Here is a 24,969-nt window from a genome sequence, read left to right as displayed (position 1 = left end):
TAACTGATCGTCTGACAAATTGATTCGATTGATCGATCGGCCGGTCGACTAATCGACCGGCCGATTGATTTTAACGTAACGGTGCAACTGAGCAAACTAATTGAATATCTAATGATTAATGATTAATCGGATTATTAAACAAATATGTATGATAATTATAAAAAACGTAAGAATCGATATATGAACTATTCATTATAATTTCTTATGGAAAAGATAGCATCCATACACAGATGAAATGAATGGATAGAAATATACATACATATGTATGCGGTAGTATACGAAACGAAATTTGTACAATCAACTTATATATATATATATATATAGCTGATATCACACTATTGTTTTTTCTGATTGATCCGTAAAACGATATTTAGTATTAAAAATAAAAATTTTTCTACATTTCCTAGAAATTAATTGATACATATTTGTTTACTATATATCCTCTATGTTCTTTTTATTTAACTTCTCATATTTTTTTCTAGTTCTTTTCTGCTGGTTCACATCGTAAAATCTATTCAAACTAAATATAAGCGTAACTTTTCTTCTAAAAATATTGTATTTTCTGCTTATTCTCAATTCGAAAGATAGGGTCTAAATACCACGTGATGTAACGCGCGTTGTATTCTTCGATTTGAAAATGAAGTAACGTTAGGATATCAAATAAAGCAGTCTTTAATATGGTTGTTGAGGTTAATGACGTATAATTCGAATTTGTCGATTTACTTTGATAGAAATTAGTAACATCTACAAACATTGTTATAGTAGGGTCAAAACATCAATTATGATACAAATGACGTTTTGATGTTAATTTGAATTTAGCTAATGTGCATGTATTGGAAAATATGTTAAATACAACGTATCCGTATGTGCTTATTTGTACTTGTATAACAATAACTAAGAATGAACAAGCAAAAAAACACAATATATGTGAAAAACTATGAATGAGTATTATCGTTGTATTATATCAAACGATTCTCTTTGTTAACCAACAGTGATACAATTATTTGTCTGTGTTATACAATCTGGACGTGCAGTCATGAACGTTCAAGAATACGTTTGTGCCAATGACAAAATCAGTGACCGTTATAACGACGATGTTTATGGTCTCGTAACTCAATTGAGCAGGAACATATTACAGGCATATCGATCCTCCCACCGCAATGTACAGTTTACTTATGATCATGATATCAAAATAATTAAACACCTTCGAATCAAAGCTTTTGAAATATTACTGAAAAAATGTGATCGTTTGATCTCTAGCCAAGGTGATGTTAATACCTGATTATGCTAGATGTGTTTCATATATTTATTTAACTTTCAATTCAGCCTTTCTTCTTCACAGATTATGAAGCACTTCAAAAAGTAGATCCACTTTTAGAACTACAAAAGCATGCTTTTGCATTGAAATTGAAATTAAACCATTCATACAATGCTAATATGTTAGAACATTTGTTGGAAAATCTTGAAGAATTCCCATGCAGTGAACTACCAGTATTTTCTATTTTGCAGCTACTAATGCAATTAAAAAATTGTAACATTAATCCTGAGCCATTAACGGTAGGATTTAAACTTTTGTATTTACAAAGAAGATGGATTTTTAGAATTTCATAAATGTATTAATGCATTTTATTACAATCTGTAGAATATATTTTATTTCGACAAAGCAAATCCTGCTTTTCCTAAAATCACATACAATAATAATAAAATACCGCCATTCCAAATATACCCAATGGAATGTTTCATATCATCGGATAAATTTGAAGCAACACTCGAAAGATATCCAGTTAAAAGAATTGCACCTACAAATATTATGAATGAATTCAATTTTTTGGATAATTCAATAAAGTCCAAAGCCATAGTTGGGGTTGAATCCATTGAGTAAATTATATAAATAATATTTTATCCTTATTTTCAAGTAATCTTGTTGTGTATATATATATATATATATATATATGTGTGTGTGTGTGTGTGTTTTTCAGCATGTCTACTGCATGTGATTTTATGTCCAATCATATATTTGATAAAATATCATCACATATGCTTTTATGCCCAAACCAACAGTATACAATAAATTCAGAGCTTAATATACATATTTTACAAAATAATATGGTAAGATATAGATTTAAACTTTGTATTGAATATATGTTACGCAACAATTTGAGTTAAATATGAATTTTTAGATAAATGATGAATCTGTTTAAAATTTTTCTTCGGATAATTTATTTTGTAGATTGGAAGCAAGTGCAAAAATATATGCAGCTTTCCTTTGGAAAAAGGAGACACAACAAATTATTTGTATCTCCCTTTTATGCAGACAAATACAGATGAAAACGAAAGTATTATAGATACATGGAAAGTTTTAGATCAAAGTGTTAGCAATGAATCAAATAGTACTATGAACATTTGGAGTCATATATGGAATCAAATCAATGTTATTAATACTCTACCAACTGTAAATCATCAAACATGGGAATGCTTTGGAGAAATACAATCTATTAAAGAATTGATGTTTATAACAGATACTCCAATTGCAGCAATACATCTAGAAAAAGTTAAGCAAATGAATGATTTATTTATAATCTCGGAAGAAGTAAGTAAATGTTATTGAATGTAATATAAATTATTTTCAGTATATAAATCCAAATATTCATTTTCTCTTCAATAATTATTTCTTAAGTAAAATATATATTTAAGCATTTTGTTACTAATCATGTATTTCATTATTTACATGTACTTATTTTTTCAATGTAGTTAATGAATTCTTCGCTTCTTTTGGAACAAGTGTCAACCAAAGAATTTATATGTGATGTAAAATCAATGTTGCTGGGAATAGAATCAAATTCCTTCGAGTATAGATGTGCTGTATGTGTTTTTATTAATTTTAATGTGAAGCAACAAAAAATCTTTAAAAAAATTCGTTTTTTAAATTATTTATAAACAATTTTTTAGACAGGATTTATCTTACGAAGAAACATTAGTGTATATGGTATGAGTCCAGAATCAATAAAGAAGATTTGTCAGGAAGCTATTAATTGGGGTAATTGTTTTAAATTCTTGTGGAATCTAATTACGCACAAATCACAAGGTAACAAATTACCACAAGAAGGACTAATATTTAAGGTTTGTAACAAAATTGGATAAAAAATTTAAAAAACAAATAGACTGTTACATTTATACTATTATTATTTTATAGGCTCTATGTACAAATATCAAAGAATTATTGCTTTACTATCAAGCAGCACTAATAAGAATTTTTACACATGAAAAAGAATCAGAGGGAGTATTAAAAATATTTCAAAAAGTACGTTCTGTGGCTAAATTAATCACTAAAGTTGCTAAAGTTTGTGAACCTTACAAAGAAAATCAGTACATGTCCCGAGAAGGAAGTAGCATTCTTACTAGAATTTATAATGAAGCAATTAAAGTGACAGATGCCAAAATTGCTTTGGTATTTTATTCATTATTAAAATCTTGCTGTGAAGTTTATTTTCGGTACGTATTATAGAATGTAATAAAAATGGTGTATCCGCGACACCAGGTGTTTTTCTATCGTCTTTATTTCCATTTATCTGTATATTTTACTTCATTATGTAATCCGTTTACTTTCGAACATGGAATGTTGGATGGTATAATTAAATTGATTGCAACAGATTTTTACAGAAATGGATATTTGAAGGTATATGCGACGATATATATGGAGAATTTATGATAAAAACGCGTCCACAATATTTACGTAATAGAAGTCACAAATTTTGGACGAAAAGTTTTAGCATTTGCAATGATGAGGTGCCAGGTTTTTTGAATGATCTAGCTGAATCAATACTTCAATGTGGCAAAACAGTAAGACTTCTAAGAACTTGCGACTCCAAAGTAAGCATACTTGATATATCATATTGTAGTTAATTCTACTACAGACAGCATATTGTACTGATCTCTGTATCATGAGAATTTAGAATCCAGTATGCCGTGTCTGTGTAACTGAGCAACCAGAAATAAAAGTTTGCTTAAGCATAATGTCGTTACACGAGCAATCATCAAGATATCGAGAATATGAAAAGAAAGGTCAAGCTGCACTTGGTTCGATACTCTCTCTTTCCACGGCTATCTTAAACCAGAAGCAGTTAGAAAAAGAAATGTCAAAAATAACTATACTTTCAGAACGTGATACATTATTGAAACTTCGTGGTAAGTGTACTTTTATTAGTAACTAAATTTACCTATAAGTAGACGCATTGTTACTACGAACGTTAGTTGTTACAAAATTATTAGAAGACAAGGAAGAACCAGGGGACACAGTAACCACAGTAGCACGAGTAAAACAAAATATTTTAACAAGTCCACAAGAACAAGTATTTACAAATAACTTACAATCAAATAAGGCTGAAGAAATTGAGTTATCAAACAAGATACAATTAGAAATCGAACATGATAAAGAAGAAAGTAGAATAAAGGAAACATCAAAATCCTTAGAACGGTATTAAAAATTAATAATTTGCTATATTATTAATATTCAAATCAAATTAAAAGTATAACATTATAATTTTAAACACTTACAGGACAATTGTTTGGAATTATTATGAAGGTTTAGCTAATGATATTAATAAACGATGTATTCGTTCACAATGGCGGAAGAAAAGAATGAAATTGTATAATGAAAGAGTGGATACATTAAGTAGAGCAAACCAAGAATCAAGGAACGAGTTTTTAAAAAAAAATGAAGGACATAATTGTGCAATAACTTCAGATTTTTTTTTAATTGAAACTCCAATCTCACTTGAAGATGAAAATAAGAATTATACGAATACATCTTATCAAACATCAAATGTAATGTCAATACCGTCTACTCAAATTAATCAAGATTCAAGGCAAAGTTCTTCACTTGAAAATTACGCACATAAGAGAATAATAACCAACAATAATGAGAAACACGAATTTCATAATTTCGAACATTTAGAAAGATTAAATACGAATCCGACCTCAAAAGTTTCGTCAAATAAAAATACAACAAATAAGCAAATGAATGAGATTTTAGAATGCCTATTAGTTCATCGCACACAGTCATCAGTAACAGAAAGACCCACTCTTTTAAACGTTATGAAAATCGATAATATTACAGAATCTCAAATTGACGGCGTATGCATGCGACCATTAGATTATAATATGACGCCAAATAACAACGAACTTGATATACGTCAAATCGAATTTACCTCTGTTACGCATGAAACAAATGAAACGGGTACTCCTCGTTGCTCTCAAATTATAGCCATCACAAACAAAGAAAATGACTTAGAAACACCGATGTCATGTACAACGGATAATTTTACTACTTCATCAGTACAGAGCCCCATTTCAACATATAATTTAGAAGACTCATCTCCTTCGGAAATTTCATCTACAATAATATCATCGAGTTCGACTCAGTTAATTACGAAATCATCTCTTGCCATGAAAGGAGATTCAACATTTTCAGATTTATTTGAATTGGCTCGTGATGAAAAAAGTAATAACGCATCGTCAGTAATAGCTCCTTTGAGTATTACCGATGTCGAGATAATTGATCATATTTCTCTTCAGGCCTATTTAGAAAAGTCGATTCGTATTCCTCTCAACGTACAGAGCCGTCTCGTTAACAATGCTATTATCAAATACTTTTTGGAAGAAAACAGCTTGCTCTCACATTTGCATAGTTTACGTAGTTATTTCTTTTTGCTAAATGGGGAATTTGCAAAGAGCTTAACAGATTCCCTGTATTCTCGTTTATATGAAATCTCAATACCTATCGAACTATTTAATTCCGCTACATTGACTAATCTTCTAGAACGAGCACTCGTTAATTCGTTTAACAATGTTTATATTAATTCGGAACTTCTCAATCTCTCAGCAACGGACACACCAGCTCAATTACACGTAAATTTTTTATCTTACGCTGTCCTTCTTGTTATAAAATTATACTTTTTGGATACATATCGCGAAGTTTCATTTTCTTCAACGAAATCAATACATCTTACTTATGATGAAATCTTTACAGATATCAGATCCAGCTGCATTGGATTGTCTTACTCTCAACTATAAGATAAATTGGCCACTTAATATTATACTTGATGAGACAGTCATGCAACAATACAGTAAAGTATTTAAATTTCTAATAACAAGCGGTCGAGTTTCATGGGTGTTGCAAGAGGACTTTAATATTATGAAAAGAGAACGAAAAGCAATTACATCAGAACAGTATCATAAGGTATCATTACATCTTATGATTTTTTTTTTATAAGTTCTAATGCAATTATTAATTTTAATTTGTTTTAGCTGCAGTTATATAGGCATTCAATGACACAATTTATGAATGCGTTGCATAATTATCTAACGTGTAGCGTGTTACACGCAAGTTGGGCTGAATTTGAAAAAGATCTGGAACATTCTTTAACTGTAGATCAAATTTATATGGCACATGTAAATTATATAAAACGCATATTATCAAGGTATTTTCTTTGAATTAAAGCGAAAAATATATACAAATGTAAAATGTATTAATTATTTTTAATGATAATTCTTTCCAGATGTATGCTGAATAGTCGCGGAGAAAAAGTACGCGTATGTTTAACCAATATATTTAAAGTCATTTTGAAATTTCATAACAGAATAAGATCTCAAAACTGGGTAATGAAATCTACAGGATACGTACATCCTAATTTTAAAAAACTGGAACAAATGTATCAAGCATTCTTTGAGTTACGAGCATATATGTCGCACGTTGCGTTTAAGTTAGCCACTAGCGGGTACCAACCGCATTTAATGCATTTTCTAAATGCTCTTAATATAAATCCACTGTATGATTTAACCGCTAAAGGTTGTCGTAACACTATAGGCTCTGCAGAGCCTTAATATAATACTACACAGCTTCTTTCCTTTCATTTCAAATTTAAGAATTTACTATGCCAATATCCTCACTGCTGTAATCTTTACATTTTTTGTTCTTCTCAAAGTTATTGTACATACAAATAATTAACAACAAACAAAAGATTTTTCACAAGTTTTTGAAATATATTCATAAAAGATTAATGATTGCTTTTGTTATCAGAATTGGAAAGAGTAAGGGATAAATCATATAAAACAGCATTTTCGATAAAAATTATTACACAGCCGCAATCAATGGTTTTTAGTAAGTACTTTAACACAACGTGAACATAGATCATCTTTCTGACTTTCAGGATATCTCCTACAACGTTCGCACAACTTCTCCTGAATGTCGTATAGTTGGATTTGTGTTTCATTGATAGTATGATTTTCAATTAATGTAACCGACGACAGTTGTAATATTTCACATAATTCAGACATTGATGGTTTTTGCTGGTCGTGAAGAAGCTACGTAAATAGAGAAAGTATAAGTCAGTGCACACATTCATATAATATCAAGTGTTCACTCAATAATATACAAAACATAACTTTAGTTTCTTTTGTATAAATAATACTCACAGAAAGCAAAACAAAATCATCTTTTGTAGCTTCTATAACGCCATATAATTTCCATGTAGTTTTATCAGCGACTTTTAAAACATTATTTCTCAATCGAATTGCCGTATCTATGTATTGTGCGATTTTTGAATCATTCCATGACTCTGATATTTTATATTGCGTACAGTGCAATGGTATCGACGCTGTACATTATAATTAAGTTTAATTAATAAAAAAGTGTCTTGAAATCTCATATTTCTCATAGAAAAGGGCTATAACATACCGATATTTTCGGGATGATATAGCCATGCTTCTTCTGCTAGATGAGGTAGAATTGGTGCAATGGATCTGATAAGAACATTCAGAATTTCTTTTATAACTTGCACAGCTGCAGTGCGCATCGAAGATGTTACCTCGTCACAATAAAGTCTATCTTTTATTATAGTACAGTAAAGACCTGATACATCATTTGTTATAAAATGCATAGTCGTTTTACCCGCATGATGATACTCATAGTTGTTATAATGTTGCTGCATCTAATGACATATTAGTTTGTAATATAATAATACAGTAATATATTTAATTTCCTAATTGAAGAATAAGATCAAATTACCTGTTTATTATACGAATATAATAAATACAACATGTATTTATCAATAATTCGATATTCAGGTTTGCAATTTATACCCGGATGATGATGTAAAGTACCCAGAAGGAAGCGCAGTATTAAACGAAGTTTGTTAACGCATGTTTTACATTCATCGAGTAAATTTTTTGAAACCGGCACTTTTGTATGTTGGAAACTGTGGTTAGCTACCCACCATCTAGATGAAATGAAATTATTAATATGTTACCATTATACTATAAAATTAAATTTTAATACCTTAAAACATCGACACCATATGCTGGATTTTTCTTCAAATTAGATCCACCTAGCAAAATTTCTTCTGGATTTATTACATTTCCTATTGATTTTGACATTTTTAAGCCTTTTTCATCGACAGCAAATCCATGTACAAATAAATCACTAAACAATAAAAAAATGCGTTTACATTGATACAGCCATTTTTTAAACATTTTCGTTTTATTTACCTATAAGGTGGACATCCCTGTAAAGCTACAGATGTTATTAGGGATGATTGGAACCAACCATTGAATTGATCATATCCTTCTAAATAAAGATTTGCTTTTTTGTCTGGTAAAACCATTGACCATGAAATTCCGCTATCGAACCAAATGTCCATGATATCCTAAGAAGGATTTATGTTAATGAATGATATATTGAAACTTGACTTTCTTCAATCTTGAAAATTTAATGAAATTTACATTTCCTTTTACTATATCGTTCGGATCAATATTCAATTTTTTAATTATGTCTAATCCTATTAAATCTCTTACAGAATATTCCCACCAGCAATCAGGACCATATCGATCTATCGAATCGCATAAACGTTCAACCAATTCTCTAAAATGGAGGAATATAAAGAACAATAAGTAAAAGTGTATACTGTAAAGCCAGTATACTATAAATAACTATATACATATATGTGTACTTACTTATTCGTAAATGCTAAGCCTGTTGTTTTGCTATATATTACAGGTATGGGTGTTCCCCAAGAACGCTGTCGCGAAATACACCAATACGGTCGATTCCTTATTCCAGCAAGTAAAGCATTCATAAAAGATGTACGATTATGTTTAGGATATACATTCACATTCGCAAAGTTCTCCTTATGAAAATAATAAAGAAAACATACTCCTTGTTTTTGCGAAATTTTGTAATAATTTATCATAGAAAAATGTCACAAAATGCTGACTTACAATAATTTTTTCCCTGATAGAATTTATGTTAATGAACCATTGATGACTAGCACGAATAAGAACTGGTTGTTTTGTTCGCCAATCATACGGATAACTGTGTGTTAATGTTTCCACATGCAATATATCTCGAGCCAGGAGATTCATCACTTTATCAACTCCCTCTGTTAATACTTCTAATCCATAAAATTCTGGCCCAGCCTCTTCAGTGTACAGACCTTTAGAGTCTACCATGGATAACTATAGCATACCCCACGGCATTATTAAATATTGATATTATATTTAGAATAATATCTAACATTGATATTATACTAATATTATTCGTTACAAATAAGAAAAAATTAGCTTACAATGGGAATTTTATTTTTGAGTGCAACTAGAAAATCTTCTGGACCATGTGCAGGAGCAGTATGAACTAAACCTGTTCCCGCATTTGTCGTAACGTGACTTGCAGCTAATAAAGGGCATTTTTGTTTAGTGAAGGGATGAAAGTACGTGCTGCCCTCCAATTCTTTGCCTAATAAAACATATATTATCTACTTATCTCTCTAACTCATCTATGTTAAATTTGAAATAAAAAACTTTTCGAATTTACCTTCCAAGGATACTATTGGTTTTAAAGGACCAATCTTTGATTCAGTAGCTCCTAATAGTTCTTTAGCAACAATATATAAGTCTTTTTTATCATCTTCAGCAAGACAATATGTAACATCTGAAGAGAAAGATATAGCTTGGTTAGCCACTAAACTCCATGATGTAGTGGTCCATATTAATGCATATACAGTACGATTTTTAAATGATTTTAACCTTTCTGGAATATCATTAATGCGTAGACGAACAGTCACAGCTTTACTTTGATGCTGTTGATTGTATTCTAATTCAGATTCAGCTAATGCTGTTCTATAATATAAGATATAAAGAGAAAACTGTAAATTTCTAAAAAACTGAAATTAAGTTATTCAGTCTTGAATATTTTACCTTGAAGAAGGAGACCAATAAACTGGCATGAAATCTCTAAATATAATATCTTTCTCATACAATTTTATAAATTGATGAAGTTCATTTTTCATATATGATGAGTGATTGGTAAAATAACATTCAGATTCACTCCAATTGGCTGTCACACCCCATGACTGAAAAGCTTGTTTCTGTCTAGCAATAGCTTCTTCAGCATAATTACGGGCTGAATGTACATAAAAAAAGAAAAAAGTAATAATACAATAAATAGAAAGATTTAATGTTAAATATTGATTATATATCATATCATATGAACTAATAATGAAAGAAATTTATGATCTAAAAACCTATAAATTACACCTTTTTTCCTGATCTCTAAAGGATCATTTTCACTTTCATAACCTTTAATAGCCTTTAACTCAATTGGTAATCCATGACAATCCCAACCGGGTACATAATGAATTCGATTTCCATTCATAATCTTATGTCTTAATGTTACATCCTTTAAAATCTGCAAGAAACCATTAAAACAGCTAGAGAAATGCATAATCTAGAAAAGAAATTATTGCAAAAACACAAAACCTTATTGATAACATGTCCCATATGAGGAATTCCATTTGCATAAGGAGGCCCATCGTGTAAAACAAAATCTGGCCCTGAAAGATTTTTCTTTTGCCACTCGTACAATTCAGAAAAACCACACTTCTATAATGATATAATTAGAAGAATAAATATTTAAATAAACAATAGAATACTTAAGAATATAATGACTTACTTCAGTTAAGCGTTTATCTGCCTCTATTCGTGCTTTCCCATTAAGTTGTACAGGAAATTCGGTTCGCGGAAGCAGAACAGTCTCTGTATATTTTTGTTGCCCTTTTGATGTAATTTTGGTATTTTTCTTAACACTACCGGCTACTTCGTCATTTGTTTTCCTTAGAACTTGATTTGTAACTAATGTTCGGTTAATAAGTAATCTATACATATTTACTGAATTTTATTTTGCAGATACAATCATATATTTCGTTAGATAAATACTGCTTTTCTTGAACATTCAAATCAGATCACTAACTTTCGATGTACATTATTATAAACATTTTTACTTGTAAAGACATGATTTTTCTGATAAAAAATAGGCGAGACACGTAATATTAAACTGAATACCATTTAATTATTCTTATTATTATTACATACCCGGTATCGCCAACATACATAAGGAACGGAATGTATTCTCAGTTATTAAGATTAATACCTGCTCTATTATTTTTCCTTAAGTACTAAAATGACTTTTATTTTATTATTTTTGTTTCTACGTGATTAGAATTTAATATTCGCTAAAAGTAAAGTTTCGGAGAAATTTTCGAAAGAGAAAGTAATATTTTCAAGTGTAGAACGCAAGGGATTTAAGTGTAACATAGGTAGGTTAGTTCGTTCTGGTTTGTCCCCGGCCGATCCAATTTCAATCTTGTGTTTGGTTATTATTAATGGAATATGGCTACGGTTTTCGAAAGTTCGTTCTTATCGAATAGAGCACATCGTGTTGAGGAACGATATGAAGAATCGGCAAACACTTTTGGCAAATGTGACTGCACTAGCTATAGCTATCTTGCATTGAGCGTTATTCTGTTTATGATTGGGACAGCTATTACTATTTTTTCTTTGGACGATATCGTAGGCGGACACATATTTTTTAAACTTGGTCACATGTGGCTTATTGGTCCAATATTCATTTGTTCTGGACTAATGGTAGCTGTCAAATGTATGCTTTACCTGCGACGAAAGTCCGTTATACAGATGATATTTCATCAACGACAATTGTTCAGAGTAAGTAACTGTTCTTTTCCAATTTTGTTGATATTTGAATAGTTTTTGATTAATTAATTTCATACGTCCTTGATTTTTATAACATTCACATAAATTATACGTTATATATTATTAGCTATGTCATAAAGCAATTATTAGAAAAGTACCGATTCTCGAAAAGTATATATTGTGTATGTTTGCACGTTTTGCACAATTTTCGATGTGTGATCAAATAAAGATCATCCGAATATTAAAGTATATACAAAATAGTAAATACATTTGGATTACAAACATAGTTAAGATATACAATCGGTGACAAAAATAAATGGATAAGTAGTGGAGATGGGCACCAATGAAGTTTCGTTAGATACGGTTTCTTTACACGAAAATGTAAATATTAATTTCAATTATTCAATAAATAATGTATATACGTTAAGGATATATAATGAATAAAACTTAAATATATAACACTTATACATTCAATTAAACTTCATTGATACCTATACTTCCATTACCTACCAAATTATTTTTATTTTCAAATGTATTAAATTCAATGAAAATAAACAAATTTATTGGTGAATAGTTCAAAATGATTTAATCGTTGAATATAGCATTTACAGGAATTGAGCGGTGCTCGTGGTATCGAACGTATTGACATACAAACTCCAGGTCCACCCTCTTACGAAGCAATCGCTCAAGAAATTTGCAATGAATTACCTCCGCCTTCTTATGCAGAGGCGGTAGCGCTTGTACGCAAAACTATCGAGAGCAGTAAGAATCTTTCGTTCTCTTATAAAAGTTTACTATTAACACTATAACGTTTGTCTTTCTTTTACACTTTAGATACCAAATCAAATAGTGCAAGTGTTTCTTGCGATAGCATCGCTATTGACCAAAACGTCAGGTGTAAACCTTGAAACGATATCTTTTTTCGATTGAAAGACGGTCGCAACAAAAACTGTAAATTATACTTTTGAATTATGAACTATTGTTCATTTTTATTACATACGTTTATTACATTGAACGTACTTTTTTTTTATTACAAAAGAAATATTATCACACGTTCTACCCGTTAAGGGTTAAAGGGGAAAGAAGGGTGTACTCGATACTCATTGTCTGTTATTTTATCAGAATGTCGGTATTAGCAAAATATCGGATAGCTGTTTGATGAATAAAATGCAATTCGCACAATAATCCAATTGATAAGAGAATATTTCTATAAGTGAAATATTCGAATCATTATATGTAGAAATTTAATTCAATGAGGTCACTATATATACGTTTCTTTTTTTTTTTTGATTATATAAATCTTTTGCAAACATAATACAAATTATATATATAAATTTTTACACTATCTTTTATGTATAATATAACGAATTTTACAAATTGAGAAGAAGTTACAATAGCGTGATAGATATTATTTGTTAAACATATTCATACAATGTTAAAAATATGATGAATAACATGGTCAATAAGTATTATTGAAACCTATAATGGACAATAATAAAATATTGCCGTAATTTGGGGAAGTTGTTTTATCTTACAAATTATTTATTTGAACTTGATACTCGCAGGAAACGAAGAAAAAACTGGCGTATTTTTGTGTATTGAACGGTTATAATAAATAACGAAAACGAGAAGAAGATATAGAATTTTACTGTTATTAACATTTGTAAGAGCTATTTGAATGTACATTTACGATGTATTACTTAATGAAAAAGCGAATAAAAAAAAGATGTTTTATACTTCGTATAATGTTTATTTTACGATCTAGTACACGCGTTAAAAACAGATCGAAAGGAGCTCGTTAAATGCTTTCTTTAGGTCGCACATTCAAACTGTATAATTGTTTATGTGTAGTAGTTTCGTACAAATAATTTTTATAAAGGATTTAGTAAAGAAGAAATTTGAAGAAAATGAGAGTATAGTGTAAAGAGAGGAGGGAAAAAGAGGCAGAGAATAAGGGAGAAAGAGAAAGAAGAAATTCATCTTTCAGGATTGAGCTACGGCCAACATTTCTTCTTGGTGAATAAGATGAGTTGTGTGATTGACAAGACTCATTAATTTTGATAAAGATGCAGCCCAGGCATCCAAAAGAGCAGCTGGTTCTTGGGTTCCTGTGAAACGAACTACACCGGCTGGTCGATCTGTACGAGCATTTATCACGCCAGTTTCTACTAAACTGCATAGACATGCTTCAGTTTCTTCAACTGGTAAATCCAATAATTCTGCCATGCGAGTTAGTGTAATTTTTGTGTAATATTTTGCCATAATCCTAATGTTCTAAAAGTTAAAGGAGATAGAATAAATATTCAATGCAAATACGTCAATATGAAATGAAACGATTCTGAGATTTCAAACTCACATGTTCAACGACGCGATTTCGGAGATCAGCCCATCGCTTACGACCTTCTTCAGTCCAAGTACTAAAAACTTCCGTAGCTTTAAGGTCTTTTTCATAAATTTCACACAGTCCTGACCATTTTATTAGTTCTGGATTTACAAAAAGACGTAACAGTTCTCTAAAAAAAAATTAAGCAAATAAAAACGGACTGTCAGTATAGAAAATAGAAGGTTCTATGCACATATTTAAATATTTTTGTCAAAAGTAAACAAGTAATACTTGTATGTTGGTATTTCATCTAGAAGCTTGTCATTAAGCAACCTATGGGTCAAATCAGCTTGTTCTGGTTCATGTGGTGCAAGTACAAGATAAAGAACAGCACGTGAAAGAGCAGCATGTCTTTTTTCAGGATCATCTCTAACAGCTGGAGTTTCCAACACTGCTCGATTATGTCTACATAATTCTAAATGCCAGCCTTCATGCCGGGCCAATTCCATCATTAGACTGAAATAAACAAAATTTTTTCAGCAATAAGTTTCAGTTTCATACTCGTTTAGAGTTTAATAATAGTATACTTACTCATAATATTTCAATTTGAGAGTCTGAGTTTCTTCATCATTTTCATCACTAAAGAATTTAACATTAATTTTCTTTGCTATTATTTGTGTACGCATAAAATCTTTTTTTGCTAAACATAATCGCATTTGCTCTAGGATAAGAGATGCTTTCTCCAAACGTGACATGGTACCATATGTTTCAACCTAGAACAGGTGGTATAGTATAATACTATTATGTTTCAATGTTTAATTGCCTAATATGTTTCTGAGAAATTGATACCTGTAATTCCAGCATAACAGCTGCTGCACCTGAGATATCTCCATCCTCTTCTTTGATTTTTGCCAAGCGATGGGTAAGCCTTGCTCTTTCAACTTCTACGTATATCTTCAACAACAGAATTACATTGATTTTTCAGAATGTTTAAAAATACAACTTGAAACAATCACAGGGCTCAAATCCTTTACCTTTCCTTCAGTTACAGTGCGCAATGTTTCTATTAACTTTATTTTGGTCTCTTTATCAGGCATTTTATCTACGTAGGTGCAACATTCCTGAACCATTTTTGTAACAGCTCGTTTTAACTGAGAACGTCTTTTGGACAACAACACTATATGTTCATTTAGAACAGCCCAGTTCTTTGCTTCTAAACAAATTTGAACAATAGCCACAAGGATCCGTGATGTAGATGTCATATCTGCACTCTAAAAAATAACATTATTTTCATTATTTGCATACTATAATCAAACATGATTATATAGTTACATATAGTAATATTTTAAAAGCTTAACTGTTCGTGTTAATTTTTCTAATGCTAATAATTGATCCAAAGCATCATGTAGCTTTCCTTCATGTGCTAGTTTTTTACATTCTGGAATTTTTATATCGCAGTTGCTGCTATAATCCACCTCCATTTTCACAATTTTATCACAATTCAAATCTCTCGACCTTTAATCAAAGAGGATCATCAATTAAATAATTTAACATTAGAAGTATAAATATATTAGATATGTAAAAATATTAATCTTACCTTGATTAAAATATCAATTAAAACTTAGGTTAGGAAAACTTCTATTCCAACAAAACCGACACGGTTAATTTTAGCAAATAATCGCTCTTTATTTAAAGTTTTATATATTTTCTTTTTATTTATCTCTCTTTATCCAAATATACTAAAGGGGTATCTTTACATATAATTTTATATGTATAATTCACATAAATCTAATATTTCTCCTATCCCACATGACTCAAAACTGATTGTCATCCACCATTTGTAAAATAGCACTAACAAATGTTAAACTTAAACGAACTCGAACTCATAGGTATATTGCTATAGGGAACTGCTGCTTTAGTCCAAAATAATGATTTCACACTGCTAGTAATTATGGCGCCACGTGTATGGGAAGTCATTCACTCTTTTTCATTTACTGTGAAAATATATTTTTTTCCACAGTAATTATATAGGAAAAATAAAATGATAGCAAGAGTAGTTTAGTATTGATATTATACTTTATTAGGACTAGAAAATAAAATAATTTCTCTAAGCATCAATGTAAATCGCAATTACTTATCATGAGATTCGAATTTCCCTAGATGCAGTACAAATATGACAACATTCAATTTTTGATACCAGCATATTAGCAAATATTAGTGTTCTAATTTGCTGAAATTATTAAGAAAAGACAATACTAAGAAACGATACGTTTGCCTTAATATATTTGTCTTATACACATATTTATTTTGATAAAGAATTAATATATCATGGATCTGAGTCCCTGTGTGGCATACCAAAGTGAATATTTATAAAATCCAATAAAAATTAAGTCTGTGAAACATGTTTTGTGCATGAAAATTATTCATTTCACTGAAATAATTTAAGATAACGTTAAGACATTTACTTTTTACTCAATTGAAGATTGGCTTTATGTAATTTATCTTTTATGGCAATTTTATACTTTATTTCAATCTTGCATAGTTTGGTTAAGTCCCAATGACACAATCTTTCTTTTTTGACAAACGTTTAAAATTGTAATCGAACATACACAATGTCCGAGAAAGAAGGAAATGATGTGACTATAACTGAAAAATCTGAGGAAATGGGAGAAACTTTAACAAATGAAGATACACCTGCTAGTCTTGAAACAATACCTTCGGAAACACCATTAGTACGAAATGGAGTTCAAGTTGCTTCAAAGGATAGAGCAAAAAGTAAAAGACTTGCTATTTGCAGAGGAGATATAATATTAAATTTAAACTTAACAAGCTCAGAGTCAGTGCAAAATAATTATCTTATTGGTATTTGACCAATTTTTCAGTTGATATTTTGTTGAAAGCAACTGGGAACGCACCGATAATGAAACAAAAGAAATGGTCTGTCAGTCAAGATTATTGCATTGGTCGAATTTCCGATTTTATCAGAAGATACCTTAAATTAGATTCAAATGAAAAACTGGTAAGTGTTAAGTAAGGGTTATATCTATTCTAGAATTTGTAATGTTTTTACATATATAAATACATTTTTTTCTTTGCTAGTTTCTTTATGTAAATCAAACATTTGCACCTGCACCAGATCAGGTAGTAAAAAACTTGTATGATTGTTATGGTGCAGATGGAAAATTAATACTTCACTATTGTAAAAGCCAAGCTTGGGGTTAAGTGCTGTTTCGAAATACAATAATTTTATGAATTATCACATAAATATATTACAATCATTTTAATACTTCCATCATCATTTACTTTCTTAGGTATTATATATAAACTCTATTCAATAAGTATTCAATGAGTATTTCAAATTTAATCATGGATAATATAATAGATTTCATGGAATGTCAGAAAATAAGGTGAAGATACTGTAAAATATTGATTATAACTGTTACTATAATTATAGAAAATGATCTATTTTTGTTATTTGCTTCCTAATCCTTTTTGTTTCCTCTTCTTTGTTGAAAAATAATTATACAAAAAAGAAGTAAATATGTTAAATAAGGAATAGATGATTTATTCTTAAAAAAGAACATTTATAAAAAAAATTGTTCTTTCTCTCTATCACCATTTGTATGCATTGAATTGTTTTGTACTAACAGGTATTATGTAAAATACGATTTGGTTTATGGTAGTATAGAACAATTCAATGATATTGTTCACACAAAGAAGTGAAATATCTCGCTTTAAAAATAAGATATAATCGAATCTTTTACGTGATTATGTGAATCTTTCTGTGTGGAATCATAGTCATCGAATCTATCGACAATTAATTTTGATTTATTGTGAGATATTCGAATAATTGGTGAATGTGTATTGCAGTTTATGTAGTGCATTATTTACAATTTTCACACATGTCATCCGTTTTCGATGGGCAAGGTACTGATGTTGGTTCTAGCGTGTGCTGTTTGGTATCGTCTTTAATCGGTGTAATCGATGTTTCCGAAAAGGGGTATTCCCAAAGCATTATAGCACCGTCTGCACTTGCCGTAACAATAAATTTATTGTTTGGAGCAAAGACACAACGAGTAACGGTAGCAGCGTGTGCAAGACCCAAACGAATAGTACTAGCGGTACGATATTCCCATAGTTTTACAATAGAATCTTCTGATCCAGTGAGAAAATATTGTCCGTCATGACTAATACTTATAGTATTTAAGGTCCCCGCCATCGAACCTTCAATTTCCCGAACCAATGAACCATCCAATGTTTCCCAATAAGCTATTTTGCGATCTGTACCACATGTTAAAATTTGAATGCCGGTAGGAACAAAACATGTTGCCATATACATTGTGCTTCCACTCAGCATAAACTTTCTCGTGAAATTTCTAAAGAAAAAATGAGTAAAATCGCGTATTGTATAATAGTTATAAGAGTTATCATAATTTGAATTCTTTGTTAATGTTGAAGTCTTTTGTGTACAGAGTGTATAAAAAGTGTAAAATCTATTGTAGTGTGATTCTACACTCCAGGATCGGCGAAGATTTGTAAAAAAAGTTCGTGCAAAATTGACCTTAAGCATGATTTTTAAGGTCAACATTTTTTTGGTTACACAATGGTATTCCACCTCACCATAGCTGATCGGTATACCAATTTTTAAACAAAATCTTTTGAACAAGACGGATAGGACATAGACCTGTTCTTCACATACGGCCTCCTTGTTCGTAAGATTTGACGGCAACGGATCTTTTTCTTTTAACGGATTATGTCCGTTACAACTTACGTAAACAACTACAACATCCGATTCAATGTGGTTTTTGCCATACAGAATCAATACATAATCGTGGGGAGGAACTGACGGAGATATGGAAATGCAAGTTCGGGGCTATTTAAATAGACAGTAAGAGAAAAAGAAATAAAGGAAGATATAGAATATATAATGGTGAATCTAGAGCATCTACGTGTAACAATAGGTGCTATTTTTTGGTGGTATATCACTGTAGTATGTAAGCACATTATGAATAAAGCTGGTTTAAGAATTTTAAAACTTTAACATTTTTTTCCGGGAGAAGAAGTCATTTGCGACCCATGGTTCCTTTGAAATTTTTGTTGTTTGCGATGAATAGAATGTGCTACAATAAAAAAGGCTTTGACCTTGACAATCATACTCAGTCAATTTTGCATGAACCTTTTTTTACAGATCTATACCAATCCAGAGGTGTACAATCACGCTACGGTGATTTTTACATTTACTTTTTATACACTCTGTACATTAGTTCACAATCTTTTGATTAAATTGTACCAAGTACCCAAATATGCATGATAGTTTAGGTTTATAATTTTTATGGTTGCCGGATTATTACCTTAAATCCCATAATATACATGTACCATCTGTGCTAGAACTGATCAAACTCTTGTTATCAGGTGAAACGTGTAATGACGTTATTGGACCTCTGTGTTCTTTTAGGACTTGCAATAAATGTCGTAATTCAGATTTTGCATTCCATATTCGCACCTAAATGAAGGTGTACGTTTCAATAAACCGAAATTGAAACATTGCTCCAACAAAGAACAACAATGAGCATTCTAATTCGAAAATTTAAGGGGCTATAAAGTTTGTATACCTGTCCATCACAACCACCGCTAATCAGTTTATCGTCATCTTTGGTAATAGTGATTGTTGACACAGATTTTGTGTGAGCGCAATTAATTTCGAATAGTAGTTTTCCGCCATTCAAAGCAAATCCTCTTATCGTACCATCGTTCCAAGCTTCCTCCAATAGATTAATGCAAATTAAATTATGCACGATACGTGGCAACGTACAGTAATGAACAAAAATATTGGCAGAGATCGAATTTTCCTGTGAAATCTTATGAAATCTGAATTTTAATTACCTACTGTATAATCGATACAACAGTCGTTCTAGAACTGTTTTAGAAATAAATAACAACATTTTGCAAATAAATAAAAAGCGATATAACGAATCGTAACCGAAACAGAAATTTTAATTCCTTATAAGAATTATGCTGCTTCTCATATTTTACAAAAAAGTTGAGTAAAGAAAAGTATTTTGTACAAATTCATCTAGAAGTTCACGAAATGAGTTTGTCCGCGTCAATACTTTTGTTCGTCACTGTATGCTATTAACTTACCCGATATTATAGAATCACCATTACTATTGAAACATATACTGGAACAAGTAAAATTTGACACGGTGATTCGGAGTAATTCTTTTTGGGTGGCCAACTTCCATATTCGTATGTCATTTTTACTAGCGGTTGCAAATATCTCTGAACTATTGCTACAAAAATAATAGGATTTTTATGCACTTTGTTTCCTCTTTGTATTTTTTATAAAATACAGATGAGATGATTTAAAACCAAAGAGATGGTTCACTATGGCATTAAAAAATAAGGTCCAAATAATGTAAATAATCCCAAGTTGTATAAAAGTATCGTTTACAGGCTATAAAAATTAACTGCTAAGGGAACTATATAAGTAAATTGAAGGCAAATGGACGCAAGCGATTTTTTCTGCGATATAACTGTAGTATAAATTTAACCTACTGTTAGTGACAAGACACTGTTGTTGTGTGTGCATTATTAGACTTTATTTTTAACTCGTAAAATGTTATAGATTGTTTATCTTCTGCTGTAATGGATCATTGTTGAATATGACAGGTTGTAAAGATAAGCCTAATGCAAATCTAAAACTATCTCAGTTATTTATATCTGCAATAAACACATTTTCTAGCATTAGCACGTTTTTAGAATATGTTGCTTCGCATTTTACGTTGCTTTTTTCTCAGAACGTTGCTTATGAAAAAGTTGTTGATGCTAAAATGGTGTAAGTTGTTTCTCCAAATCTCGATACTCAAACTAAAAGATGAAACTCATTAAAAATTTGTGTATGTGTCAAACAAAGAATGTGATTTAATTTTTATAGGCACCTCACCTGCAACTTTTTAATATTTCTGAATTTTAAATATAATTTACTCGACATAAGGAAAGTATCAGTTACATCCCTGCGGTTTTAAGTACCTCAAATAAAAGTAGTTTGTTAAATGTGGAAACAAATGATTTACCTTGGAAATGTTAAATCATATATCGAACTGGTGTGACAAGTGACGATTAAACGCATCTGAAAGCTTGATAATTCGATCTCATAAATCTCACATAAGGCGGTTCCTACTAATATCATATTGTTTTGATAGCGGATCATGGACGTTACCATGGCACACACATTCGTTGTGCGATACTATGCAACAAAGAAAATTATTTTTTTAAATATTGTTATTTGTTGTGCTCTGTTGTGGTTTCTTGATATAGAGAATTCATATTAGATATTGCGTATGACGTAGACACAATGGTAATGAATGCATTAAGAATAAAATACAATAATATACATGCAGTAGCGGATGTGGAATGATTGAAACGAATATAACCAATAAATAGAATTTAAATATTGAAGTTGCCTTCTTATTGCCGTAAAGCCTTAAATTTTTATTTTACATATGGTACATACATATACACAAGAAAATATAATATACATGTTTGTGAGAAATGTATGTATACTCACTGCTACTATAGCGGGTATGGTTAGTGACTTGTTCGTTTTATTTGCATTAAGTTTTGAGTCTTTCCTTATTTCAATTAATTCGACTGTTCCATCGCCAGTACCTACGATTAACTTGTCCTTCTTTAAAAGCAACAAATTTTTCACACCACCTGGATATACTTTTATGTGAAGTCCATTTGCGTTCCTCATGCGTGCTCCCTTGTTCGTTGGTATCTTCGAGTAACATCCTATCATTATGGGATATTTAGTCCCTTCCTCGGATTCTTCTATGTTTAGCCTATTCGAAAGAAACAAAACTTTTCAATTATTTTATGGGCAAAGGTAAAGAAAGGCAATTAATCATTCTCTAGTTAAAACTTAACACGCCTCTCAGGTGCAAAAGGTTAAAATTATTATCATCGATATCATCAAACGAGTAACCTTGCTTTTATGATATCGCCAGATGTTGTTCCGCAATAAACATTTTCATCGTTCTCATCTATAACTGCACAATTAATCGAACGTTTGATCTTTCCAACTTTTATATCTGTCCCATATAACTTTTGATCCTTTGAGTTGATACGCCATAATTTAAGATTCCTGTCGCCGCCAGTGATAAAACTTGTTTTACAAATGTTAGTTCGTGCAATTATTATAATATTTCCACATGTTTCGTTTCCAGCAGAAGTACCTGTACAATGTGTAACAGTATAATATGAGTACCACTCACAAAACTGACAGACATAAATTATCTCATTAAAGACGTAAGTGCGTTAACGCTTTTTTTCAGTTAATTTAGATACTTCAATTCTGTTTGCAACATTACAGTTATGAAGGATTTTTTCAAAATTTGCTTCATATTTTATTTATCACTATTTCTTCACCTAGAATTATGCTATGAAGCTTAAAGAAATTGGAGTATTTATAAGCATAGTAATGAAAATTATTTTTTTTTATAATTGTAAAAATATTTTTTGTGGCTTTGATTTATGTAATGAACTTTTATACCAATATATTTGTAGTATCTTATTGCTAAGTATCTATTATTCAAATGTATTTTTTACCTTGAGGAAGTAATATAGATATGTACTTTAGTTACGTTTTACGATAATGTTGTATTTATATAACTTTTATCTATTTCTTTGCTGTTTAATCTTTGATGCGTTAAAATACATATATACATATGTAGAAACAGAGGGAGAGAGAGAGAGAGAGAGAGGGAGAGAGGGAGATATCTACCACAAAGAGGAGTTCCATTTTCAATATCCCATATTATGATACGACCATCATCTCTGCCTCCGAGACTAATAAGATACTGTCCATTTTCCGTGAAACACACGTCTTCGACTCTAACTTTGTGCATTTCATAGTTAGATTTCATTTTACGATTTCTATAATCCCATATTATAACCATTGCCTTGAATAAAGTATTCGATCTCTCTTAGTTAATTTTGAAGTTAATGAAATTGATACATTGTAAATTTTTATACTTCTATGGAAAATATAAAGATGTAAAAATAGTATACATATATATAATATGCAAAGTACATAAACTATTACATATATTTCTATCTAGATTTATTATATTTAAAGAAATATATGAATATAAAAAGATACTAATTTACATAAATATCCGCAGTCTGGAAATTAACTATCCAATCCATTTTAAATGAATCTACCTTAAAACCATGATGGTTTATTTGGCCGGAAGCTATCAGATCGCCTGAAGATGAAATACATAAAGCGGAAACGAAATTCTTATGTCCAGTAAGAAAGAATTGTTCACCCGTTTTTACATGTTTGATAGTAATTTTGTTACCCATTGGATACACAAGGTGTTCTCCATCAGGATGTAATCGTAAACCGTTTCTTATTATACCTACAAATAAATATGATATTCAGACTATGTAATCACTGTAATTTTTATGGTAAATGAAAGAATAATATTCGTGATATATTACCAAACACAAACTCTAAACCTTCATACACGATAAATGACACAAAAATATCATAGCAAATAGCAGAAGCAAGCTTAAAACATATACATATACCTATTTCTTTTATATGCATATATACACGTATAAAGTTTTTGGATTACATGACACTGTGACAAATGTGACAATCAGTCAATTTTATTACATATATTGTGTATATGAGTGTATGCGGGTGTGTTTACACATATGCTGTACATACATATATACTATGTGATTATGATAAAGTTCTTTTTATATTGGAAATTTAATGAATTCTCATTATTGCGAAATGATTGTAATTACTAACCGTCAAATGCTATTATTCCGAATATTTCAAGTTCTTTTAGGGACATAATGAAAGATAATATTATAATAACTCGAGTCGACTTTTATTATAATCAACTGATAGCTTGTAATACACGAACTCTTCCTAACAGCATAAGAATTGCGTCGCCATGGCAATCACAACAGGTGTAAGTAATAACGAATATCGAAATAGTTATCGATGAACATAGCTAATACGTACTATACATATAATTACAGTTTATAGTAAAAGAAATAAGACGTAAGAGGTAAAATTAAAAAAAAGATAGATAGAAATTTAAGAAAAAACACGTTTAAAAAGTAGTGAATAAAATTTTCAGTTTTTGATTTTTCATCGCCGTTGTTGTCTTCATGATTGCTTTTTATAATTTGATGATGAATGAAATAATATAATAATAATAATAATAATGAATAATATTAATGAAAATAACAAAAGTTGGTAATATCGAGAACTAGCATGGAAAAATATCGATAATAGAATCACAGATGGACTACTGAACAGACGTGACATCTTACGGCTTGCGGAACTTTGCGTCAGATGTTTTGAAATATATACTAGTCGTTCAAAATTTGAAACAAATCTGAAAATGTACATATTCTCTGCAAACATATATTTAGTAAAAAACTATTACAGTCAGTCAGACCATCTTTTAGAATAATATGTAAAATACTATTTTGTCTTTATTGGTAATAAAATATCGTTTCTGAAGGTAGTATTGTACACTCAATACATCCTTATTTGCCCGTCATTATTATAAGTAGTT

The 24,969-nt window shown here is 30.3% G+C and overlaps 6 protein-coding genes across 11 annotated transcripts; 3 read left to right on the top strand and 3 right to left on the bottom strand.

Moving 5' to 3' along the window:
* The first annotated feature begins 510 nt into the window (after positions 1-510).
* Grip163 (gamma-tubulin complex component 6) lies at positions 511-8,309 on the top strand. Of its 3 annotated transcripts, none has more exons than XM_069127270.1 (15): positions 511-1,265; positions 1,343-1,557; positions 1,643-1,878; positions 1,980-2,109; positions 2,231-2,590; positions 2,752-2,862; positions 2,950-3,120; positions 3,194-3,492; positions 3,651-3,870; positions 3,954-4,185; positions 4,273-4,474; positions 4,557-5,907; positions 6,029-6,238; positions 6,307-6,479; positions 6,558-8,309. In XM_069127270.1, the coding sequence occupies exons 1-15, from the start codon at positions 1,037-1,039 to the stop codon at positions 6,880-6,882; spliced, it is 4,464 nt and encodes a 1,487-aa protein (XP_068983371.1). In that variant the 5' UTR covers positions 511-1,036; the 3' UTR covers positions 6,883-8,309. The 3 variants fall into 3 exon arrangements, with proteins under 3 accessions (XP_068983371.1, XP_068983372.1, XP_068983370.1); XM_069127271.1 differs by having other exon boundaries at positions 513-1,265; positions 2,231-2,551; positions 4,270-4,474; XM_069127269.1 differs by having other exon boundaries at positions 513-1,265; positions 4,270-4,474.
* On the bottom strand, positions 7,117-11,535 carry IleRS-m (Isoleucyl-tRNA synthetase, mitochondrial). Its single transcript, XM_069127276.1, has 16 exons — positions 11,422-11,535; positions 11,003-11,349; positions 10,810-10,932; positions 10,588-10,738; positions 10,249-10,453; positions 9,866-10,170; positions 9,621-9,787; positions 9,274-9,510; positions 9,010-9,182; positions 8,779-8,917; positions 8,545-8,702; positions 8,336-8,479; positions 8,066-8,276; positions 7,736-7,988; positions 7,474-7,655; positions 7,117-7,362 (listed from the first exon to the last, which is right to left on the bottom strand). Exons 2-16 carry the CDS (start codon positions 11,210-11,212, stop codon positions 7,147-7,149), a joined length of 2,874 nt encoding a protein of 957 aa, XP_068983377.1. The 5' UTR covers positions 11,213-11,349; positions 11,422-11,535; the 3' UTR covers positions 7,117-7,146.
* Positions 11,536-11,718: 183 nt separating this feature from the next.
* Positions 11,719-13,775, top strand: LOC138186949 (uncharacterized). Its single transcript, XM_069127289.1, has 3 exons — positions 11,719-12,051; positions 12,642-12,801; positions 12,874-13,775. Exons 1-3 carry the CDS (start codon positions 11,719-11,721, stop codon positions 12,945-12,947), a joined length of 567 nt encoding a protein of 188 aa, XP_068983390.1. The 3' UTR covers positions 12,948-13,775.
* On the bottom strand, positions 13,769-15,905 carry Rpn5 (regulatory particle non-ATPase 5). Its single transcript, XM_069127287.1, has 7 exons — positions 15,721-15,905; positions 15,397-15,633; positions 15,212-15,316; positions 14,954-15,135; positions 14,654-14,878; positions 14,396-14,552; positions 13,769-14,313 (listed from the first exon to the last, which is right to left on the bottom strand). Exons 1-7 carry the CDS (start codon positions 15,841-15,843, stop codon positions 14,023-14,025), a joined length of 1,320 nt encoding a protein of 439 aa, XP_068983388.1. The 5' UTR covers positions 15,844-15,905; the 3' UTR covers positions 13,769-14,022.
* A 598-nt stretch (positions 15,906-16,503) lies between these two features.
* Positions 16,504-17,646, top strand: Atg12 (Autophagy-related 12). Its single transcript, XM_069127291.1, has 3 exons — positions 16,504-17,137; positions 17,245-17,381; positions 17,462-17,646. The coding sequence occupies exons 1-3, from the start codon at positions 16,975-16,977 to the stop codon at positions 17,582-17,584; spliced, it is 423 nt and encodes a 140-aa protein (XP_068983392.1). The 5' UTR covers positions 16,504-16,974; the 3' UTR covers positions 17,585-17,646.
* A 260-nt stretch (positions 17,647-17,906) lies between these two features.
* Positions 17,907-24,564, bottom strand: LOC138186945 (cilia- and flagella-associated protein 52). Of its 4 annotated transcripts, none has more exons than XM_069127278.1 (10): positions 24,189-24,564; positions 23,588-23,787; positions 23,148-23,325; positions 22,350-22,599; positions 21,930-22,206; positions 21,436-21,608; positions 20,504-20,652; positions 19,975-20,120; positions 19,714-19,865; positions 17,907-18,738 (listed from the first exon to the last, which is right to left on the bottom strand). In XM_069127278.1, the coding sequence occupies exons 1-10, from the start codon at positions 24,232-24,234 to the stop codon at positions 18,246-18,248; spliced, it is 2,064 nt and encodes a 687-aa protein (XP_068983379.1). In that variant the 5' UTR covers positions 24,235-24,564; the 3' UTR covers positions 17,907-18,245. The 4 variants fall into 4 exon arrangements, with proteins under 4 accessions (XP_068983379.1, XP_068983378.1, XP_068983380.1 ...); XM_069127277.1 differs by lacking the exon at positions 24,189-24,564 and adding an exon at positions 23,870-24,107; XM_069127279.1 differs by lacking the exon at positions 24,189-24,564 and adding an exon at positions 23,960-24,104.
* Between the last annotated feature and the right edge of the window lie 405 nt (positions 24,565-24,969).

Source organism: Bombus flavifrons, chromosome 14, assembly GCF_040668555.2.
Source record: "Bombus flavifrons isolate JBK064 chromosome 14, iyBomFlav1_principal, whole genome shotgun sequence".
NCBI classification, from domain to species: domain Eukaryota; kingdom Metazoa; phylum Arthropoda; class Insecta; order Hymenoptera; family Apidae; genus Bombus; species Bombus flavifrons.
This window is presented reverse-complemented; position numbering and strand designations above follow the sequence as displayed.

Excerpts from the sequence above, each read along its gene's own strand:
- Grip163 (XM_069127269.1), top strand. The coding sequence starts at position 1,037 with ATGAACGTTCAAGAATACGTTTGTGCCAATGACAAAATCAGTGACCGT. Across the intron at positions 3,493-3,650 it reads TGCTGTGAAGTTTATTTTCG|ATTTTTACAGAAATGGATAT; the intron begins GTACGTATTATA and ends TGATTGCAACAG. Across the intron at positions 6,239-6,306 it reads CATCAGAACAGTATCATAAG|CTGCAGTTATATAGGCATTC; the intron begins GTATCATTACAT and ends AATTTGTTTTAG.
- LOC138186949 (XM_069127289.1), top strand. The coding sequence starts at position 11,719 with ATGGCTACGGTTTTCGAAAGTTCGTTCTTATCGAATAGAGCACATCGT. Across the intron at positions 12,052-12,641 it reads ATCAACGACAATTGTTCAGA|CATTTACAGGAATTGAGCGG; the intron begins GTAAGTAACTGT and ends CGTTGAATATAG. Across the intron at positions 12,802-12,873 it reads ACGCAAAACTATCGAGAGCA|ATACCAAATCAAATAGTGCA; the intron begins GTAAGAATCTTT and ends TTTACACTTTAG.
- IleRS-m (XM_069127276.1), bottom strand. The coding sequence starts at position 11,212 with ATGTATAGATTACTTATTAACCGAACATTAGTTACAAATCAAGTTCTA. Across the intron at positions 10,933-11,002 it reads CAGATAAACGCTTAACTGAA|AAGTGTGGTTTTTCTGAATT; the intron begins GTAAGTCATTAT and ends ATATCATTATAG. Across the intron at positions 7,363-7,473 it reads ATGATTTTGTTTTGCTTTCT|CTTCTTCACGACCAGCAAAA; the intron begins GTGAGTATTATT and ends CTATTTACGTAG.
- Atg12 (XM_069127291.1), top strand. The coding sequence starts at position 16,975 with ATGTCCGAGAAAGAAGGAAATGATGTGACTATAACTGAAAAATCTGAG. Across the intron at positions 17,138-17,244 it reads TTCAAAGGATAGAGCAAAAA|TTGATATTTTGTTGAAAGCA; the intron begins GTAAAAGACTTG and ends CCAATTTTTCAG. Across the intron at positions 17,382-17,461 it reads TAGATTCAAATGAAAAACTG|TTTCTTTATGTAAATCAAAC; the intron begins GTAAGTGTTAAG and ends TTTCTTTGCTAG.
- Rpn5 (XM_069127287.1), bottom strand. The coding sequence starts at position 15,843 with ATGGAGGTGGATTATAGCAGCAACTGCGATATAAAAATTCCAGAATGT. Across the intron at positions 15,634-15,720 it reads TAGAAAAATTAACACGAACA|AGTGCAGATATGACATCTAC; the intron begins GTTAAGCTTTTA and ends GTTATTTTTTAG. Across the intron at positions 15,317-15,396 it reads GCACTGTAACTGAAGGAAAG|ATATACGTAGAAGTTGAAAG; the intron begins GTAAAGGATTTG and ends CTGTTGTTGAAG.
- LOC138186945 (XM_069127277.1), bottom strand. The coding sequence starts at position 23,978 with ATGCATATAAAAGAAATAGGTATATGTATATGTTTTAAGCTTGCTTCT. Across the intron at positions 22,207-22,349 it reads GGCGATATCATAAAAGCAAG|GCTAAACATAGAAGAATCCG; the intron begins GTTACTCGTTTG and ends TCTTTCGAATAG. Across the intron at positions 20,121-20,503 it reads TGGTGATTCTATAATATCGG|CTTGGAACGATGGTACGATA; the intron begins GTAAGTTAATAG and ends TATTGGAGGAAG.